This window comes from Puccinia triticina, chromosome 8A (assembly GCF_026914185.1).
Source record: "Puccinia triticina chromosome 8A, complete sequence".
NCBI lineage: Eukaryota > Fungi > Basidiomycota > Pucciniomycetes > Pucciniales > Pucciniaceae > Puccinia > Puccinia triticina.
Window position 1 is genome coordinate 5,793,620 of NC_070565.1, and position 18,169 is coordinate 5,811,788.

Below are 18,169 nucleotides of genomic sequence, written 5' to 3' on the forward strand. Positions count from 1 at the left end.
CGACTAGCCTAGCCCATCCCTGCCCATTGCTGCCCATCCGCTTGGCTCTTGCAAGTACATGAATACATGCATTTAGACTTCGCCCCAATCCCGAGTCACCCACTGCCTCAAAGTCACGTAACTCCTAAGCGAATTCCTTTTTGAGCCTAGCTGGATTTCCCAGTACATAAACCATTAATCCGCATATACACAGTCTGCGGCCTATCAAGCCACCTGCCGGGACGAAAGCTCTCTGTCAAGACAGCATCGATATTCCGAACGGCGTCTATAATTGGCTAATTCCGAAATTCGCAACGCTCGCCCAGATCTCGTCCACACAATATTGTCAATCAACCTGCCGGTCCGATGTCGAAGTCAGAATCTGCTCTGAAGCCCCGAAGGTTCGAAGTAAAGGGCCTTGCTCTAGTTTTTGCATGCGGTATGATCCGTCCATGAGTCTTCTGAACCCGCTGTCAACTCACAATTTGACAACTCCCACTCCGGCTTCATTCCAGGCACTGCGCTGTTCAGTGATGGCTACCAAAACGGCGTCATCGGAACAGTTAATACACTCATTAAACGGTACCTTCCTTCAACCTTCCAATCCAACCCCGATTTTCATTTGAGTCGCGGAGCCCTTGCTGAATATTATGTTACCGCATCCAGGATTTACGCAGATGAACTGTCCAAGGAGGAACTGAAGGAATACAGTACCTCGTTTACGTCCATAGGTTTTGCAGGAATTGTCCTAGGTGAGCGCCCGTACTAGAAGCTTCCGGCTATCCTTGATTCAATTCAAAAAAGCTTACTCGCCAGTTCTTTTATTCGAAAACAGGGATGGTTTCTTTCGGAATCCTTTCCGACAGATGGGGCCGGAAAGCTGGGATGATGGCCGCGACTCTGATCGTCTTTGTCTTTGCGTGTCTATCAGCTGGCGCATACGGTGCTGGAGGAAGCACAATAGGGATGCTACAGGCCCTCAGTGCTTACAGGTAAACTCTAGGCTCATTGACGATTCACTAATTCAACCGGTTTTTCCCATGTCTCAAACACCACGCGTAATTCTTTTTGATGAAACTTCAGATTCTTTGGTGGGATCGGCATCGGGGCTGAGTATCCCTCTGGGAGTGTGGCTGCCGCCGAGAATACCGAGCAGGAAGGCGGTAAGTAGTACACAACATGGAAATGCATTTGTGACCTGTGAAAATTAACCTATCGCGCGTTTTTCTGCTCCACTTATCCACTCAGTTCCTACCAAGTCTCAAAACGGAATTTTCGCCCTCGCCACAAACGCTATGATTGATGTTGGGTTCGTGGTTGCAGTAAGTCGTCACTCGAAGGACATAACGCGCGACCGATCCCCTATGCTCTATAATACTTAAATCTCCATCTTTTCTCCAGGCCCTTGTCCCTCTTATCCTGTATCAAATCTTTGGCGAGGAGCATTTGCGGATCGTCTGGCGAATGTCACTTGGCCTTGGTAAGCGACAGTTTCTAGACAACCTCATTCAGGCCGATCAGAGGTTTACAGTTTCTAACTTTCATACGCGTATTTTATGTTTGAAGGCGCCATTCCACCACTCCTTGTCCTGTTTTGGCGTATCAGAATGGACGAACCAGAAAGCTTCCAGAAATACTCCATGAAACGGATACCGCTCTCAGCGTTCGTAGAACACTCTCCAGAACATTCATTGAGTTACTGAGCGCTGAAAGAAACCTCATACAGATATCCGTGGAGGCTTTTGTTTCGCAAGTTTGGCTGGCAATGGTTTGGCTTGTGCCTAGGATGGTTCATCTACGGTACGTCCAAATTTCCGTTCTTCAAATCACTTGTCAGAAAACTGAGTGTCATATTTGTATGGGATAGATTTTATCACATATCCTTTCGGCATCTACGGTTCTACCGTTGTTGATACTATCACTGGCAAGTCTGCAGACTTGACAATCGTTCTAGGATGGTTAGATCAATCCCTTCCAGTAAACTTCCCCTGTTACCTTGAGAAAAGTAGTCTGACCCTCTATCTCTATTCAGGAACGTTGTGATCAACTTATTTAACGTGCCTGGCTCCATAATCGGCGCCCTGTTGGTGGACAAGATCAAACCGAAAACATTGATGACGATTTGTTTACTTCTACAAATGACCTTTGGATTCTTCATGTCTGGCTTTTGTAGGTCAAAATGTCTCACTTTCAAAACTCGCGTTGAGAGAAATCTGTCTCAAGATCTTCTCTTCATCATTGCGACCACCTGCTTATTGTTGGGTTCTGCTAGATGAATATTTAACCAAACATATCGGTGGATTCGCTGTGATGTATGGCCTATTCCTATCTCTTGGTGAAGCCGGCCCGTAAGCTGTATTTCTGCTTGGTTATACGTTTTATCAAATTTCATTTCCCTGCCATTCTTTTCTGACAAAACATTTCTCGGGGTCACGAATTATTCAGGGGTAATTGCTTGGGCATGTTAGCAGCAAAATCAAGCCCTGCGTCCATTCGTGGTATTTTTTGTAAGTCATCTAATCTTGGGAACAGCCGGAAACAGTCGTGATTGATATACTTTTTACTGACCCGTCATGCCTCAAATGTCCAGATGGTTCGGCCGCTGCCGTCGGCAAACTAGGGGCTTTCGCTGGCACATGGATTTTCCCAGTATTGATAGATGCCTTTCCAGAGGGCGCAACCAAAGACACAGGGGTGAGTGTAACCAGGTCTCTTCTTTTTTTGGCGCACTACATTGACATCTTGAACTGCTGGCTTTGTTTCGCAATCCAGCCATTTTGGGTAGGCAGCGGTCTGTGTGCGCTCTCGGCAGCCGTGATGTGGTTCACCGTTGTGGAATTGGAGGAAGATCACATGAAAGCTATCGACCGCGACTTCTATGCTTCTCTACAGCTCCAAGGCTTCGACGTCAACCAAGTCGGCATGAAACCTCGAAGTAACATCTCCGACGATTCAATCATGTTTCCAGCAGCACCACCCTTTTCAAACGAAAAAGATATCCCAACCGAAAAGGTGATTGAATGATTATCCTTCTAACACCTTCCTGTCGTTCTTCCTTCCACCTCGTCATCCGCTTTCATCAGGCACACGCCGGTCTTGCGACTAGGCGGTTTAAGCTACCTCCTAACTGAGACAGGAAACACATTGCGATATACATTTCTCTTCAATCCATCAATCATCTGTTGCTCATAGACAACGTCGCTTTTAGGGAGGCCATCTTGATTGTTCTGTAAAATAGCTCTTCTGACCCTTTGATTAACCGTTCTTTCTTCTCGTTCATTTTTGTGTTCATGATGTATCTGGCATGCTGACTAACCCCTCACAGTAATAACTAGTCAATTAAACTAACTTTGTTAACTTTATTTTCTTTGGACTACCGGAATTCAATTTTTTGACACTTTTATTCCTTTGATCTGGCGAGTCTTAAAATATGTATTGGATTATTTGTGACGCTGGGGTTAATTATACCAAGTGCTCCAACAAAAACAGAAGCAAAATTGAACCAAAGTACACGCAATTCAAACCTCCATAAATCACATAAATTGTGTTTGGGCTTCTCCAGCCATGTAGTAAACAAATCAGTGGTAAGACTCCAGTGTATTAGAAATGACACATGAATTGTCCAAATGCTGTAAACTTGAAATCAACCAGATTGTACTAATAACTGAAGAATGTCATGATGCTAAGTACATGAACAGCGGAAATGGTGGCATTCCAGAAGCCTTGTCAAGCTTGGCAGAGGCAGTGGTTGGTATCTGGGCAAAATGCAATTTTGCTAAGGGGTATAATTATTTTTATTCGCCTCAAATTTTAGATTAGATACCACTTGTTTACATGAGTATGCAAAAATAAACCTCTATCCCTTCCCTAAAGCTTTTTTAGTTTCAATCCTTACCCATTTTCTCCAACTGTTCCTCTGCTTGTTCCGCCTATTTTGACCCTTGGTAATTCTGCATTTTTCTTGCTTCAAGAGTTTTGCTGTCAAGTATAGACGGGAGTGTTTAATTGGTTCAAAAAACCCGCATTGCTTGGAAATCACAATTCTTCCTGATTATCATTTCGGGGGAAACACCGTTTTGGGTACGATTTACCTGATGATGTGCCGGTTCGGCTTGCCGGGGTGCCCGGCAGATTGCTTATCATGGAAGCAGCTATGTACATCCAACTGGATGTGGAGTTCCTAACTTCCAACCCGAACAGCGGGGCTTGTTGGTGATGACAAGATGAAAGCTGAGAGTTGTCTGTGTTTTTGAATTCTTTCAGCCGATTTCGGGAGAGCAGTTCCCAGCCGGGAGATCCCCCAACGGGATGAGAAAATTCGTCTGCGACGCGTCCCAGAGAGGCAGCCACAAGGAGTGTACAGCTGGGCCGGCTCTGTTCTCTAAAAAAGTCAAGAAGGTTGGCAGTGTGCTTTGGCCTGACCGCGATTTTTTCATCCAGTCTCCTCAAGATGCCTCCGAGTGAAACCACCCCACTTCTGGCGAGCCTCGCTACCTCGCCTCTTCGGCCGACGAGTCCCTCGGAGCATGCTGCTACACACCCGGCGAATGATTCGGCACAGGCCGACGTTGAACGCTCGATCGGGCTTCCAGACGCGACCCTCCCAGCTCCTCGCTCTAATCCACTCGTCACTCCACGAAAGCGGGCCGCCATCTTGGCTGCAGTATGGACCGGGTAACTCATCCCACTTGAAAATCCCAGCTGATGAAAGCGGCAATCGATCGTACAAACACACCCACACACAGAGAGAGAGGCAGAGAGGATCAGAAGCTAATGTCTGTGCTTTGATCTCTACTCCACCCAGTGTCTTCCTGGGCGCACTGGATTCGACGATAGTAGCCACATTGATGTCCTCGATCTCGTCGAATTTTGGAGCCTCAAATCAGATCTCCTGGTTGGCCTCTGCCTACCTATTGTCGACCTCAGCCACAGGAGCGCTGTATGGAAAGCTGGCAGACTTGCTCGGCCGTCGGATGTCGAATCTCATCGCCCTAGCATTCTTCACTCTCGGTACTCTGGGCTGTGGGTTATCTAGTAACATGAGCCAATTGATCTTTTCGCGATTCTTGGCTGGTTGTGGGGGCGGCGGAATCATGACGACGAGCAGTATTATCGCCACCGATCTATTCAGACTTGATCAACGTGGATTAGTCCAAGGCTTTGCCAATATTTGTTTCGGCCTTGGTGCGGCTCTCGGTGGCCCACTGGGGGGCTGGATTGCCGATTCGATGGGTTGGAGGTTCGCGTTCTTGGGTGTGTTGGCCCATTCTTTTTTGATTTCTTTGGAGCATGTCGCTGACATCTCCATTTCTAAATCACCCTTCGGCATAGCCCAAGTTCCTCTTCTGATAATAGCCACAATCCTCGTGGCTTCTTTCGTTGAGTACAGATTAGAGGGACAAGTGACAAGCAAGGCAGAGTTAGCTAGAAGAATCGATTATCGCGGCAGTATCGCTCTGGTCTGGATGGTATGTCCTGATTCGATCATTCCCCTTCACCACCATTTTTAGTTGACTTGCTTCTTGTCCTATTCCTCTGGTTATAAACCAAAATAAAGATAGGCGCCTTGCTCCTGTCACTGAGCTTCAAAAGCAACCTTCAGTACGAGGTATAGATGCATCCATCCATCCTACACTTCTGTCACGCATTGGCTGATGTACTCATTCTGGCTCGACTCTCTTAGTGGTCCGATCCTAGAGTATATGGGAATTTTATTAGCTTCTTGGTCGGATTGGCAGTCTTCATTTACATCGAATCTACAGTCCCCGAGCCCGTCCTACCACTTCGTCTATTGAAATTTCGCACTCCACTCTGTAGCGTTGGGATCAGCTTTTTTACCAGGTGCGCCCGGAAAGTTCTACCTGCTGGGTTATCTCTCTCGAAAGAAGCCCCAAAAGAATATAGCCGAGAGAGTTTTAATATTTTCTCTCAATCCTCTATTCAGCATGATTGTCTTCTCGTAAGTGATTACATCAGAAGCCTGCAGATACCTGGAAGTTGGATAGATGGCTAATCTGATTTCTCGAGATATATTTCAGGGTATTGTACATGTATCCATTATGGTTTGAAACGGTCAAGCTGAGTAGCCCGACAGAAGCGGGGCTTCACTTGATCCCGAATTCGGTTGCACTCTCGATTGGTTCTCTTGCCGCTGGAGGCTGGATCCTTAAAACTGGCCAACATAAGATGGTGGTCTTCATAAGCGCAGCTCTCTTGGTCCTTGGCTCGCTACTCATGCTTTTCAAACTGGACTCACCACTCCACGAGTGGATAGACATTGTGAGCTCCTTAAATTGGACTTATGAACAAAATCATTTGGTCTGAACGGTTGAATGTTTTCTGATTTGATAGATACCAAATGGACTCGGTTTCTCAGCAAGCACCACTGCCGTTCTCAGTAAGTCAATCCTGCCAACGTGCTATAAGCTTTGCCGGGGTATCTGTTCATTTGGGATCACTCACACCAGTATATACTTTGTTACCACGCCGTCCCAGTTTCCTTAATTGCATCGGTTCCTGAAAAAGATATGGCCGTTTGCACGGGTCTATCGTACTTGTTCAGATACAATGGTGTCGTCATTGGTGTTGCCGCAGTTGAGTGTAATACCTTTCACTTTTGCACCGGAGATATAGATCTCGCATCAATGCTCATCAGACTCATCCTTTATTTTCTATTGAAGAGCGGAGCCATTCTTCAATCGGTCTTGACCACCGAACTTAAACACAGAATCATTGGTGAAGGGGCTGCTGAAGTGAGTCCCCAAAAAAAACATCGCTTCTCCTTCCCACCTTTTTTCTCTGGAGTGTCTCCATCTGTAACAAGAACCCTCTCTTTGTCGCATCTGATTCTCTTTGTTTTCTGACCGGATAAAACAAACAAGCTGATTGAAAGTATCAGACACGAATCGACATTGGTGAAAAGTTTACCAGAGGGAATCTGGAAACAGGGCGCGATCGAAAGCTACAAAATCGCCTTGAAAAGCGTCTTTAAATTCAACCTTCTACTTTCTTTGATCTCCTTCTTCTTATCTTTCGGCATCCAAAATAACTCCCTTGATAGATAAAAACTCAACGAGCGGAGGTTCTTTCCTTTCTTATTTTTGAATTTTTGTAAAACACAATTTATCTTTATCTTTCTCTCTCTCTCTCCTCTCTAGGGGTGATCTTTTACACATACCTTTAAAGAAGACTACATACATATACGCATAAGTAGATAAGCTTCAGCATTAGAATATTCAACCTGGTGCAAGTCAAGGACTCTGCTGTGTAAAACTTGTGCATTTTCATGACTCCAAAAAAAAAAGTTTTATAACCGAAAAGGACTGAGCAAGATCTCGCGAATACATGTGGGCTCTATCTCTGTGCAATTACGCTTTTGCCTCACAAAAGGGGGAATGACTTATCAAAGTCCAAGGAACAAAAAAAAACAGCAGAGAACAGAGAAGTGACTGAGTGGGGGGTATATAAGTATATGGATGGGACATTAAGAGGAGAGACAGAGAGCGGTTACAAGAATGCGATGGAGCTTCGACGAGCCAAGTCGATGACCTTCCAGCCGCCAGTGAGAGCAGTATGATCATCAGGAACAACATTTGGATCCTTAGCAGCTTGCTTAGAGCCCGGGGCGGGAGCCTCTGAGGAAGATTTTTTCTTCTGACGGGTCTCGGAAGGCTTTTCCTGCTCCTGCCCATCGACAGACTCCTCCTCGTCGCCGTCCTCCTCTGTCTCAGAGGTAGAAGTGGACGCGTTGAGCAGGGCGTCTTTGGTGAGGACGACGACGTATTGGACGGCCTGGATGTCTTCCCGACTGCCCACCTCGACCGCATATCCTTCCTCCTCGTCCGTCTCAGGCACCGCCGATCCTTTGCTCGTCGCCGAGACCCGCTTGTTCGGGTTGATGTAACAGTTGATCTCATGCGTCTTGAAGGCTACTATGAACACCGGCAGATCCCGCTCCTCTAAAACTTTGGCCGATAGGATCTGTTCAATCGATCATCAATCTCTCTCTCTCACTTCAGATCCTGTTTGCGGTGTTTTGAGAGCACCATGGAGGGGGGCTTACATCGATTCCTTTGAGGTCGATGATCTGATTTGCCGGCCTCAATCCTCTTTGGAGATACATCTTCATCGGGGCAGATTGGACATTAAAAGCCTGGAAAGGATCCAGAATGAAAAGCCACTCAGTTAACAATCTGTCCAAACAAGAGTAGGGATCTTATCCTAAACATACTTACGGCTTCTGAGGTCCACATCTTCAGCGCCTTTAAGTCATTATCGACGAAGGAGTCGACGAAGTCAGGGATGATGAATTCGCGCAGATCGGCAAGGAAGGCGTCGTAGTTGAAGGCCGGATCGACCTCCTTGACGAGTCTGATTACCTTTGCCGTCTCGGTCTCGTCGAGGAGGTTTCGGCGGAGGAAGCCGGTGACGGAGCGGATTGAGGCGACGACTGGGTTCTCTGACTCGGCATATCCTTCTTGGACGTTTTTCCAGATCTCCTTAAGCCCGCTGCCAGTCAGTGTGCCCTTCATGCGTGAGCCAATCGTGTTCGAGTCCTCTGCCGGCTCCTCGTTGGCAGTCGCATGTAAAACTAATGCTGGTGGTGCGTTCGGATTCTCGGCTATCTGAGATTCTTCGATGTTCGTACTCGAGGACTCTTCTGTCGCTGGTGGGATTTCTGATGAAGATGGCGATGATGGTGATGGTGAAGAAGAAGAGGAGGCGGCGGCGGCGGCGGGGTTGCTGGCAGAAGCTTGGAGAGAAGAGTTGCTGGAGGCCGAGAGGATGGAGGAGGAGGGGTTAGCTTTGGCGAGCCGATCGAGCCGTTTCTGGCGTCTGCGATTACGTTCTTCCTTTTCGATGTAGCCCCCGTATCTGAGTGCGCCCTGCGAGAAATCGACAGTATCCTCGACGACTTTGTAGACTTCAGTCTGGCGGATAGGTTCGGCGATCCGCCTGTCGAGCTCCTTGGAGACCCGGCGGGCCGTCTGGATCAGCCGACTCTCCTCGATCTCATTGGCCGCCTTGTTGACTGCCTCGGAGACCGATTTACCCGTGCTGCTCAGCGTCTTGGCCATCCGTGCCAGCTTTGGGTTCTCCTTGATCAGACTCTCTAGACGCATGGCCGTGTAGGCTTTCCTCATCTTCTGTGCGGCCTCTGAGTCTTTGATTCCCTGTGCTGTTCCTGTTAGCTCTCGCACATTTTCCTAGTAGCAACGTGCCTTGTATCAACATCTCTGTCTTTTTTCATTTGACCGTGTTGGACTGATTGATGGTTGCCTGACCTGTATCTCCTGACTCTTGGCATATTCGGATTTGAGTACGTCCATGAATCTGGCCCAGGGGGATACGCCAGCGGGCAGGTTGTCATCCTGCTGTTTGTCCTGTTTCGATGATGATGATGATGACTGGCCGGTGGAGTATGATGTTCTGCCGACTCTTCTTGCGTGGGGGGTCGTCTGCTGGATGGCTTTCCTGATCGAGCTGAGCTGAGTCCTGGCTGGGGTGAATGACATGATGGTCGTTGGACTGGGCGGTGTTTCCGACTGCAGTGCTCCACTCCGATCGAACCCAGCCACAGCAAGACACTCAACTGACATGCATACTGAATAAAAGCAGAATGCATACTGAATAAAAGCAGAATGCATACTGAATAAACGGCATGCATATTCAACACACTTGATGTTCCCCGCCCAGCCAACACAGCAGCAGATTCGCCAGCAGCAGCCAAGCAACCGACAATGCTCCATCTGAAACTCAGGCCGAGCATCCGACTACCACTGCTCCGACGGAACCACTCGACAACGAGCGCCCAGCAGACACTGGTCGAGAAGATCGTCCAGAAGTATGCCTACGACCAGCCAGCGACTAAGAGAATCAGATCGGGTGACTTCATCATGCTCAAGCCAGAACATGTCATGACCCACGACAACACCGCACCAGTCATCAGCAAGTTCAATTCCATCGGCGCCTCAAAGATCAACAACCCCCGCCAACCAGTCTTCACCATCGACCATGACGTCCAGAACAAATCGCCTGAAAACTTGAAGAAATACTCCAAAATCGAGGCGTTCGCTCATCTACAGGATGTCGACTTCTTCCCCCCAGGAAGGGGCATCGGCGTCAGTCCTCCCCCTCCCATCCTATCTCCCTATCGTCACAGAAGTTGAACAAATCCTAATTATCTGTCGAACCTTCACCCCCAAGTTAGCACCAAATTATGGTTGAGGAGGGCTACGCCTTTCCGGGCTCACTCATGGTCGGTACGCTCCTCCTCCCATTCATACTCAGTCAAAAAATATCAGTAACTGATTCATACAAACTACATACACAGCATCCGACTCACATAGCAACATGTACGGAGGGATAGGCTGTGTCGGTACACCAGTAGTCCGGACAGACGCTGCGTGAGCCCTGAAATTCCCCCAGTTCACACACGATTTATGCACAGTTACTTACTCGATTGTTCAAAACAAAAACAAAAAAAATGCGCATAAAATAGGGCGATTTGGGCGACCCAGCGGACCTGGTGGCAAGTGCCAGAGATCGTCAAGGTGGAGCTCAAAGGACGCCCACTCGGCGTGACGGGGAAGGATATCATTGTTGGGCTGTGTGGGAACTTCAACCAAGACGAGGTGCTGAACACGGCGATCGAGTTTGTGGGCGAGGGAGTGAAGATGCTGAGCATTGATGAGCGGCTAGCGATTGCGAACATGACGACCGAGTGGGGCGCCTTGGCGGGTGTGTTCCCGATCGATGACACCCTGATCGAGTGGTACCACGATCTTCTGAAGAAGCGAGAAGCCTTGGCGGAGATCAAGACCCATTCTGGCCCACCACCCTCGCACCCCCGTCTGTCGTTCGAAAGGATCGAGGCTCTCAGCCAACTCGCCAAGGAGCTTCGAGCGGACGAGGATGCGTACTACTCCAAGACCTTGACGCTCGACCTCAGCACGCTTGTCCCACAGGTCTCTGGGCCGAACTCGGTCAAGCTCTCGACCCCATTGCCCGAGTTGGAGGCCCAAGAAATCGCAATCCAGAAAGCCTACCTAGTTTCGTGTGTGAACTCGCGGCTTTCGGACCTTGCGGCGGCGGCGGAGGTGATGAAAGGCAAGCGGGTGGCCGACGGGGTCGAGTTTTACGTCGCCGCCGCATCCTCTGTCGTCCAGATGGAAGCCGAACGGGCAGGCATCTGGGCCACCCTAGTCGCCGCTGGCGCCAAGATCCTCCCCGCCGGATGCGGTCCCTGCATCGGACTCGGCGTCGGCCTGCTGGAGAAGGGCGAGGTGGGGATCAGCGCGACCAACCGGAACTACAAGGGCCGGATGGGTCACCCCCTCGCACAAGCTTATCTGGCCAGTCCTGCTGTCGTGGCTGCAAGTGCGATTGCCGGGAAGATCTGCGGCCCAAGCTCCTCCTCGGCCGCCCCAAGCTCCTCTAACTTGAAGCCTCAGATCCAAATCATCGAACATCCCAAGCCGACGAGGACCGCCTCTCCTTCCAAAGCAGACGACCAGACGACTGAGCCTCTGTTACCCAACTTCCCCGCCGTCTTCGGAGGCCCGCTGGTCTTCGCCCCCGCCGATAACATCAACACCGACGGGATCTACCCCGGGAAATATACCTATCAGGACGACATCTCGCCGGAGGGACAGGCAGGGGTGGTGATGGAAAACTACGACCGCTCGTTCGCGGAGACTGTACGGGACTTATACCCTTCTCCTTCCACGGGAACCCTTCCGGCTCCCGCGGACAAGAACCTTACCGCCCGGGCCCAGCAGAGCCGGCTGACCGGAACAGGCGTCGTGCTCGTCGTCGGACAGAACTTCGGCACTGGCTCGTCCCGCGAACAGGCCGCCACGGCGCTCAGAAACGCCGGGATCCCCCTAGTGATTGCGGCCAGTTTCGGCGAAATCTTCAAACGTAACGCGATCAATAACGGTCTCGTCTGTCTCGAATCGAGAGAGCTCGTCGCTTTCTTGGAATCTCAATTCCTTCGGAAAGACCAAGAGCAATCATCTGCTGCTACTCTCGTCACTCAGTGGTCTTTACGGCTGGATGCTCGATCCGGTCAACTCGAAATCTCCGACCCTCAGGGCTCATCTTTGAAAGAGCCCGTCGTCTTTCAGCTCCAACCTATCGGAAAATCAGTCCAAGAAATGTAAGCCCTCTTCTTCCTTCATGTGAACCTTTTCTCTCACGCTTCTGACGAAAAATGTTGTGTGTGTCCTAACCTCTCACCCTTTTGGATTTCTTTAGTTTTGTTGCTGGTGGATTGGAGGGATGGGTCAGAGAACGGATATGATCTTTATGCAAGGGTTGGGGGATAAGGTGGTGAAAATGGGGGTTTGGCTAGTTGGATGCATTGAGTTTTCTTGCCAACAAGTGTATGATCAAGAGGAATGAGTTTGTGGAACGATCAAGCACTTTTTTAGATAATCCATTCCAGAACATTTTTCATGTTCTTGCTGGTGGGGCAACCTAGAGAGAAAAAATGACAAGCACAAGCTCTGCGAAGTCAGATACTGCTCCGTCCAAGCATGACGAGAGTGAAGCAATAAGAGGGGGGAAAGGGACTGACCAGGACGACTCCGTCTCCTCTGACAAATAACATCTCACAATTCCGTTTGACGGTCTGTCCTCATCAAATATTCATTGGATAGAAAGAAAAGAAGCGCGGACTGAGGTTATTATTTTTATACTTGTAAAGAAAACGGAAAAGTTAAGGAAGCGTGAGTGTCTAGAGACGGACCCTGATTATGGGCTCGTCCTGCGGGTTCTGGGCTGGCTCTACGACGGTGATAGTTTCGGTGACATCAGAAAGGACCATATTCATGTGGCCATCGTATGCCTAATAGCGCAAAACAAAACCGACGCGATCAAACAATTTGTTGATAAATGGGAAAGAACATCGGTGTGGTTGGAGCGTCATCACTTACATGGAGGGTTCCGTTGAGTACTCGGTCTCCTCGAAGCTTGATGAGCACGCGCTCAGACAGCGATAAACGGATCAAATCGAACTACAGGTGCACATATTCGACCAATTCGATCCGTGTCAGTTTCGGTGAGATAGAAGAAGAGTGTATTTATAAGAGGGGAAGCCCGCACCGGTTCCTCGACCCCATCGCTGCTTAGATCGGCCATCGTCAACTCGAGAAATCTTTCGGAAAACGGTGGGGTTACGCGAGAGAGAGACCGTCTTTGTACACGAGAGAGCGTTGTTCTACTTTTCGGACCGCTCTTAACCTGGGTCCCCCCGGGAGCGGAGGCTACCACAGGGCACCCCGTGTCCCCGTCGCCCTACCCGGCAAGACTGCTTGGAGTTCGCCTTGCCCCGGATGCTTCCCAAAGCACGTCAACTCCACAAATAACGATATGCCTGCTCTCAGATATTCAGAAGATACCGAGTTGTGAGTCATTTTCACTTTGATGATGCTCCTCAACTAGCCCGGAACAAACCCTGATGATAACACTATCCTTCGGGCCGGTCGCAGCAACGATGCCTTAAGGTCAATGGGTCTTCCTGCCTCGCTTTTCTCCTCGCAACCCGAGCTCATGTGATACCGAGCTGAGACAAAATACAAACACACGCACACACCCTCGAAAACCTGGGATCGATGTTCGAAACCACCTTGATTAAACAGGGCGCGGGGTATCCTGCCACAGTTGCCCGCTGAGCCCGAGTCTCCCGAAGCTACCGCACCGCCGGAACCCAGTCCGCAGGAGTTGATCGACGAGCTTGACGACCAGAGGGCCATTGAGGAGCTCGAACTGGACCAAGAAATCCCCGCCCATCTCATCGACTCCTGGAAATCAGCCCGACTGGCCGAGCTACAACATGCCACTCAAACCACAAACGCTCGATCATCTGGCTTGAGACCCATAGGCAAGGAAGACTACGTCCGCGAGGTTAACCAGGCTAGCGAGGTCGATGTTGATCCGGATTCGGCTCATGCCAACAGAGGCACTGGGGTAGTTCTTTGTCTGTGGAATAAGTGCGTGTATTAATCCCTATCCCACGCTTCGACGAGGTTCGAACGAGTGAACTTTATCTCATCTTGTTTTGAACATCCAAAAAAAAAAAATCACCAGCTCATCCGCCTCAAGACATATCCTAGCACTGCTGGAACAACTATCCCACGAGTACCCATCCACTCGATTTCTCTCGATCCCAGGGGGATCATGCATTGCGAATTACCCGGACGCCAACCAGCCCACCCTGATCTGCTACCGAGCCGGCGGATGTCTCCGGCAATACGTGGGCATCGGATCCTCTGCCGAGATCTCGAAGACCAATGGCAAGCTCAGCGCCGGATTGGCGACTACGTTGGCCGACTTGGAAGCCGAGTTGCTCTCCATCGGCGCCCTCGATCCCCATCTCAAAGTCGCCTCTCGCCCCCTTCCTCCTGCTCATGATACTCATGAAGATCAAGATGACGGCGACTACTATCGCGGATCTAAAATTAAGAAAAAAATCAGAGTGACTTCTAAGAACGACAGTGATTCAGAACTTGACATCTGAACTCTTGAGGGTTTTTTTTTTGACCGCTCCTGTCCCACTTCTGTTGAGTATCCTCAAGACCCAGGTGCTCTTAGAGTAAAAATATTGTAGTGTGCAAAGTTGCCTGCATAAATGTGTGAATATTATACTCTCATACACGGTTTTGGCTGGTCCCAGCCTCAAATTATGAATTCGTGCAACAATACCCCCAAGAACTGTTTGCCTAGATAACATCAAAACCCAAAGCAAAAAGTGTCCAAAAAATTCTATCAAATTCCTGGTCCAAACCTGCATTGATCCCACAAGATTTGGGTTTTTTCCCACAACATAATACATATTTTTTGCTCATCCTTCTGCTGTCTTTGCAGGATGTCATGACATCAATCTCATCCAGATCCAAACATATTATCATGCAGTTAAACTGGGAAATAGGGGAGGGGGGGCAATTCTTGGACTTTCTTGGGTTGGTTTATCTTATAAAATCTCTCTCCCTTGCCTTTGTAGTTCTTATTTTGGATTGTCAACTGTACACTTCCCATCACTTTTAAACAGATCTGGAATTTCAGATTTTGCAGGGAAATCTGAAATCTGGAACTCTGGATCACTTGGGGGATCTTTGGGGACCTAGATTTCCCTGTGAAATCTGAAATCTGGCCGGTCAGATCTGACTTTCCAGATTGACAGGAAGTCCTCCATTCTTTGCTTTTTTCAAGTGCAGTTTGATCTAACATTACACACTATAGAGTGCTGGCAGCAGGGGTACATAGCAGTAAGCTAGAAAGAGAAAAGGGGCCTAAATGGCTACAAGACAGTCTGGCCACAAGTACAAACTGGGAAAATATAGGAAGAAAAAGTAAAAGGGAAAAAGGATGATAGATAAAGATTCAATGAGGTTTTTGGCTACTTCTTTTGTTCTATGTACAGTGGGTTATCTAACGTTTTTGGCACCACATTTTTCAATGCACTTCAAGTCATGAAATTGGCTGCAGGGGTGGGAAAGATGTTCCCAAGAATGATTATGAAATAAAAAAAAGGGGGTTACTAAACACCCCCGGGTATTTCCGTGTGCATACCCGGCTTTTGCATACCCCCTTTTCCGCATTCACACCCCCTTTTTTTCTACTCATTTCTATGTGACACGTGAAATTATATCAAAATTCATCAAAAATCATGAAAATAATTATCATATATTCAGAATTGAAAAAACCCAACTCTTAATTAATTAATTATTTTTTGCATACCCCCTTTTGTGAGGTAATCCATGAGGGAATAACTTTTTTTTTACATGTCCCAGCCCCACAAAAAATTCAGGGCACTTATAAATGTGCATGTGCTTGATTTCCTGAAAATTTTGGGATATATAGGGGGTGCACGGTGGGCTTAGTAGGAAAATTCCTACCAACTGTATAAATTTTTGGTTAAATATTCAAACAGTCTAAGAATTTCAGGGATTTTTAATCTTTGTATAATAATTGTTCCCCAAAATTTTGAGCAATGTGATGGCATAAAAACATGAGATATAAGGGGTGTGTGGCAGTCTTAATAAGAACAATCTGGCTAACTGTATAACTTTTGTGTTACATTTTCAAACATTCTAAAAATTTCAGGCATTAGTGAAATTTTCATATTCTCAGCGCCCCAAATTTTTTAGCAATGGGGTGGTATCCAAACATGAGATATAGGGGATGTGCAGTAGTCACAACACCTCCTAGTGTACACCTCATATATCTCATGTTCAGATGCCAATAAATTACATTAAGCTTCAGGCACAGAGAATATATAAATATTAATGATGCCTGAAATTTTTAGACTGTTAGAAATTGTAACAAAAAAGTTATACATTTAGCCAGATTTTTCTTATGAAGACTGCCGCACACCCCTTATATCTTATCTACTTTGTGCAGCAGCAAAAAACTCTTTGTGTACAGAATCAACTGTCTCTTGACGTCGAGACCCGCTGTGCGCGCAAGCTGGCAATTACTTTGTGCACAGTGTTCTCCCCCAAAAGAAGGAGGTGATTTTTCTGGATTTTTTTTCTGATGGATCAAAAGAGGGGGTCTTACTTGCCCCCTGCAAAAGATCTTGGATTTTTTGAAGGTATCCTTGTTATGAAAAAAAAAAATCATAATATTAATCCAAAAAAAAAACGCACCCGCTACCCCAATAGCCCCCGGTGTGGTAAGTATGGCACCAAAATAAAGTCTTTTCCCCTCAATATAACCCTCTCTGGAATACTCAAGCACCCACATCCCTTAAGGATCAAGGCCAGGACAACTCATACCCATCAACAGGCCCCCCATTCTCTCTTCACCCTTTTCCCCCACCTTCTGGATACCCACCTACACCAATTCAATACTCCTCAGGCTCCCAGCTAGGCACAAGTGGGAGAAAGTCACCCATCAGACAGAGCCAGACTATTAGGAAAGACCCTGAATGTTCATCATCTTTTCCTCCCCTCCCAATCCAGCATAACAAACTCATTTTGGAATTAGCCACACATGTAATAACCATGGAGATCCCATCTTGGTTAACCCTTGCCCCCTTTGGTTTTAGCTCTTCCCTTTTCAGCCACTCATATGATATGTAATCCCTTTCTGCTGATGTTTCATTGTCTCTCCACATTCCAGCCTCATTCCAGAACTCTCCATCCCCATAGCATTTTCAGCCTCAGTGTGAAGACTAGGCTACTACTTATTTCACTATGTGGCTGTGAAACTTATCCAAGAGGATAGTTTGTTGTGTGCTTAAGCAAATAGATAGAATTCAGAGGTTATGATCAAGCTTTGTTTGTAAGGTTTTATAGTTTTATATTTATGCTTTCTGAGAAAGAGTTTACTCAGATGAATTATTGATAAAGATAAATAAGCTTAATACTATGGTGACAAATAATAGGGTCTTGGAAAAACGACTCCCAAGTTTTGGGAAAACGACTCCCACACGTCTGCGCGACTATTTTTCAACCAGCGCTAGACGTCGACCTAGACCCTTTTTTTGGGTACGGCTTTTTTGGGAGTCGTCAACCCAAAAAAATTATTTTTTGGGAGTCGTCCCCACCAATTTTTATGAATATTTTTAATATTTTTTTCCCGGGTGGTTTGGGAGTCGTTCACCCAAAAGGAGTGCCCCCCGCGTTATTTTGGGAGTCGGCCGCGGGGGCCACGGAAGCCCCCAGGGAGTCGTGACAACTCCCGTTGCCGACTCCCCTTCGAGTCCCCCACCCATCACACAAGTCAGACACCACAACCGCCACACCAACCGCCTGATCACCCCCACCCGTCCACCCCAACCGCCCAATCGATCAAACGAAAAGAAATGTTTAATCCTGCCGCCCGCGCCGCCGTCCAGGACCAGGAATCCCAGGCCCCTGTTGCCGCCATGGAGCACGCTGAGCCCCCAATGGCCGCCGTCGACCACAACCAGGAATCCCAGGCCCCTGTTGCCGCCATGGAGCACGCCGAGCCCCCAATGGCCGCCGTCGACCACGCCGAGCCCCCTGTCGCCGCCATCAAGTACGCCAAGGCCCCAATGCCTGGCGAGCACACGGAGCCCCCAGTGGCTGGCGAGCACGAGCACACCAAGCCCCCAGTGGCTGGCGAGCACGCCGAGGAAACCCAAGCCGGAGGGCCAGGTAAGCCCCCTCTCCCCTGCCGACTCCCTCCCATGCAAAATGGAGGCATTGAGCCCCCAATA

General features: G+C 48.3%; 6 protein-coding genes across 6 annotated transcripts; 4 read left to right on the plus strand and 2 right to left on the minus strand.

Annotated features, from left to right (window-relative positions):
• Window positions 1–345: 345 nt before the first annotated feature.
• PtA15_8A615 (uncharacterized protein) lies at window positions 346–3,003 on the plus strand (the record flags this gene model as incomplete). The annotated part of the gene is made up of 15 exons (XM_053172063.1): window positions 346–418; window positions 495–561; window positions 646–731; window positions 815–971; window positions 1,063–1,142; window positions 1,228–1,301; window positions 1,381–1,459; window positions 1,546–1,642; window positions 1,706–1,779; window positions 1,847–1,937; window positions 2,012–2,148; window positions 2,252–2,327; window positions 2,425–2,486; window positions 2,570–2,673; window positions 2,752–3,003. The coding sequence occupies 15 exons, from the start codon at window positions 346–348 to the stop codon at window positions 3,001–3,003; spliced, it is 1,509 nt and encodes a 502-aa protein (XP_053023264.1).
• Window positions 3,004–4,429: 1,426 nt separating this feature from the next.
• Window positions 4,430–7,043, plus strand: PtA15_8A616 (uncharacterized protein; the record flags this gene model as incomplete). The annotated part of the gene is made up of 11 exons (XM_053172064.1): window positions 4,430–4,653; window positions 4,784–5,232; window positions 5,311–5,447; window positions 5,537–5,587; window positions 5,663–5,820; window positions 5,924–5,938; window positions 6,018–6,258; window positions 6,331–6,376; window positions 6,475–6,572; window positions 6,660–6,731; window positions 6,861–7,043. The coding sequence occupies 11 exons, from the start codon at window positions 4,430–4,432 to the stop codon at window positions 7,041–7,043; spliced, it is 1,674 nt and encodes a 557-aa protein (XP_053023265.1).
• A 442-nt stretch (window positions 7,044–7,485) lies between these two features.
• Window positions 7,486–9,494, minus strand: PtA15_8A617 (uncharacterized protein; the record flags this gene model as incomplete). The annotated part of the gene is made up of 4 exons (XM_053172065.1): window positions 7,486–7,959; window positions 8,042–8,131; window positions 8,214–9,185; window positions 9,264–9,494. 4 exons carry the CDS (start codon window positions 9,492–9,494, stop codon window positions 7,486–7,488), a joined length of 1,767 nt encoding a protein of 588 aa, XP_053023266.1.
• A 225-nt stretch (window positions 9,495–9,719) lies between these two features.
• PtA15_8A618 (uncharacterized protein) lies at window positions 9,720–12,283 on the plus strand (the record flags this gene model as incomplete). Its single annotated transcript, XM_053172066.1, has 5 exons — window positions 9,720–10,100; window positions 10,190–10,241; window positions 10,313–10,385; window positions 10,481–12,139; window positions 12,238–12,283. 5 exons carry the CDS (start codon window positions 9,720–9,722, stop codon window positions 12,281–12,283), a joined length of 2,211 nt encoding a protein of 736 aa, XP_053023267.1.
• Window positions 12,284–12,435: 152 nt separating this feature from the next.
• PtA15_8A619 (uncharacterized protein) lies at window positions 12,436–13,122 on the minus strand (the record flags this gene model as incomplete). Its single annotated transcript, XM_053172067.1, has 5 exons — window positions 12,436–12,459; window positions 12,560–12,613; window positions 12,731–12,829; window positions 12,918–12,998; window positions 13,087–13,122. The coding sequence occupies 5 exons, from the start codon at window positions 13,120–13,122 to the stop codon at window positions 12,436–12,438; spliced, it is 294 nt and encodes a 97-aa protein (XP_053023268.1).
• A 231-nt stretch (window positions 13,123–13,353) lies between these two features.
• Window positions 13,354–14,500, plus strand: PtA15_8A620 (uncharacterized protein; the record flags this gene model as incomplete). Its single annotated transcript, XM_053172069.1, has 4 exons — window positions 13,354–13,388; window positions 13,473–13,487; window positions 13,623–13,973; window positions 14,071–14,500. The coding sequence occupies 4 exons, from the start codon at window positions 13,354–13,356 to the stop codon at window positions 14,498–14,500; spliced, it is 831 nt and encodes a 276-aa protein (XP_053023269.1).
• Between the last annotated feature and the right edge of the window lie 3,669 nt (window positions 14,501–18,169).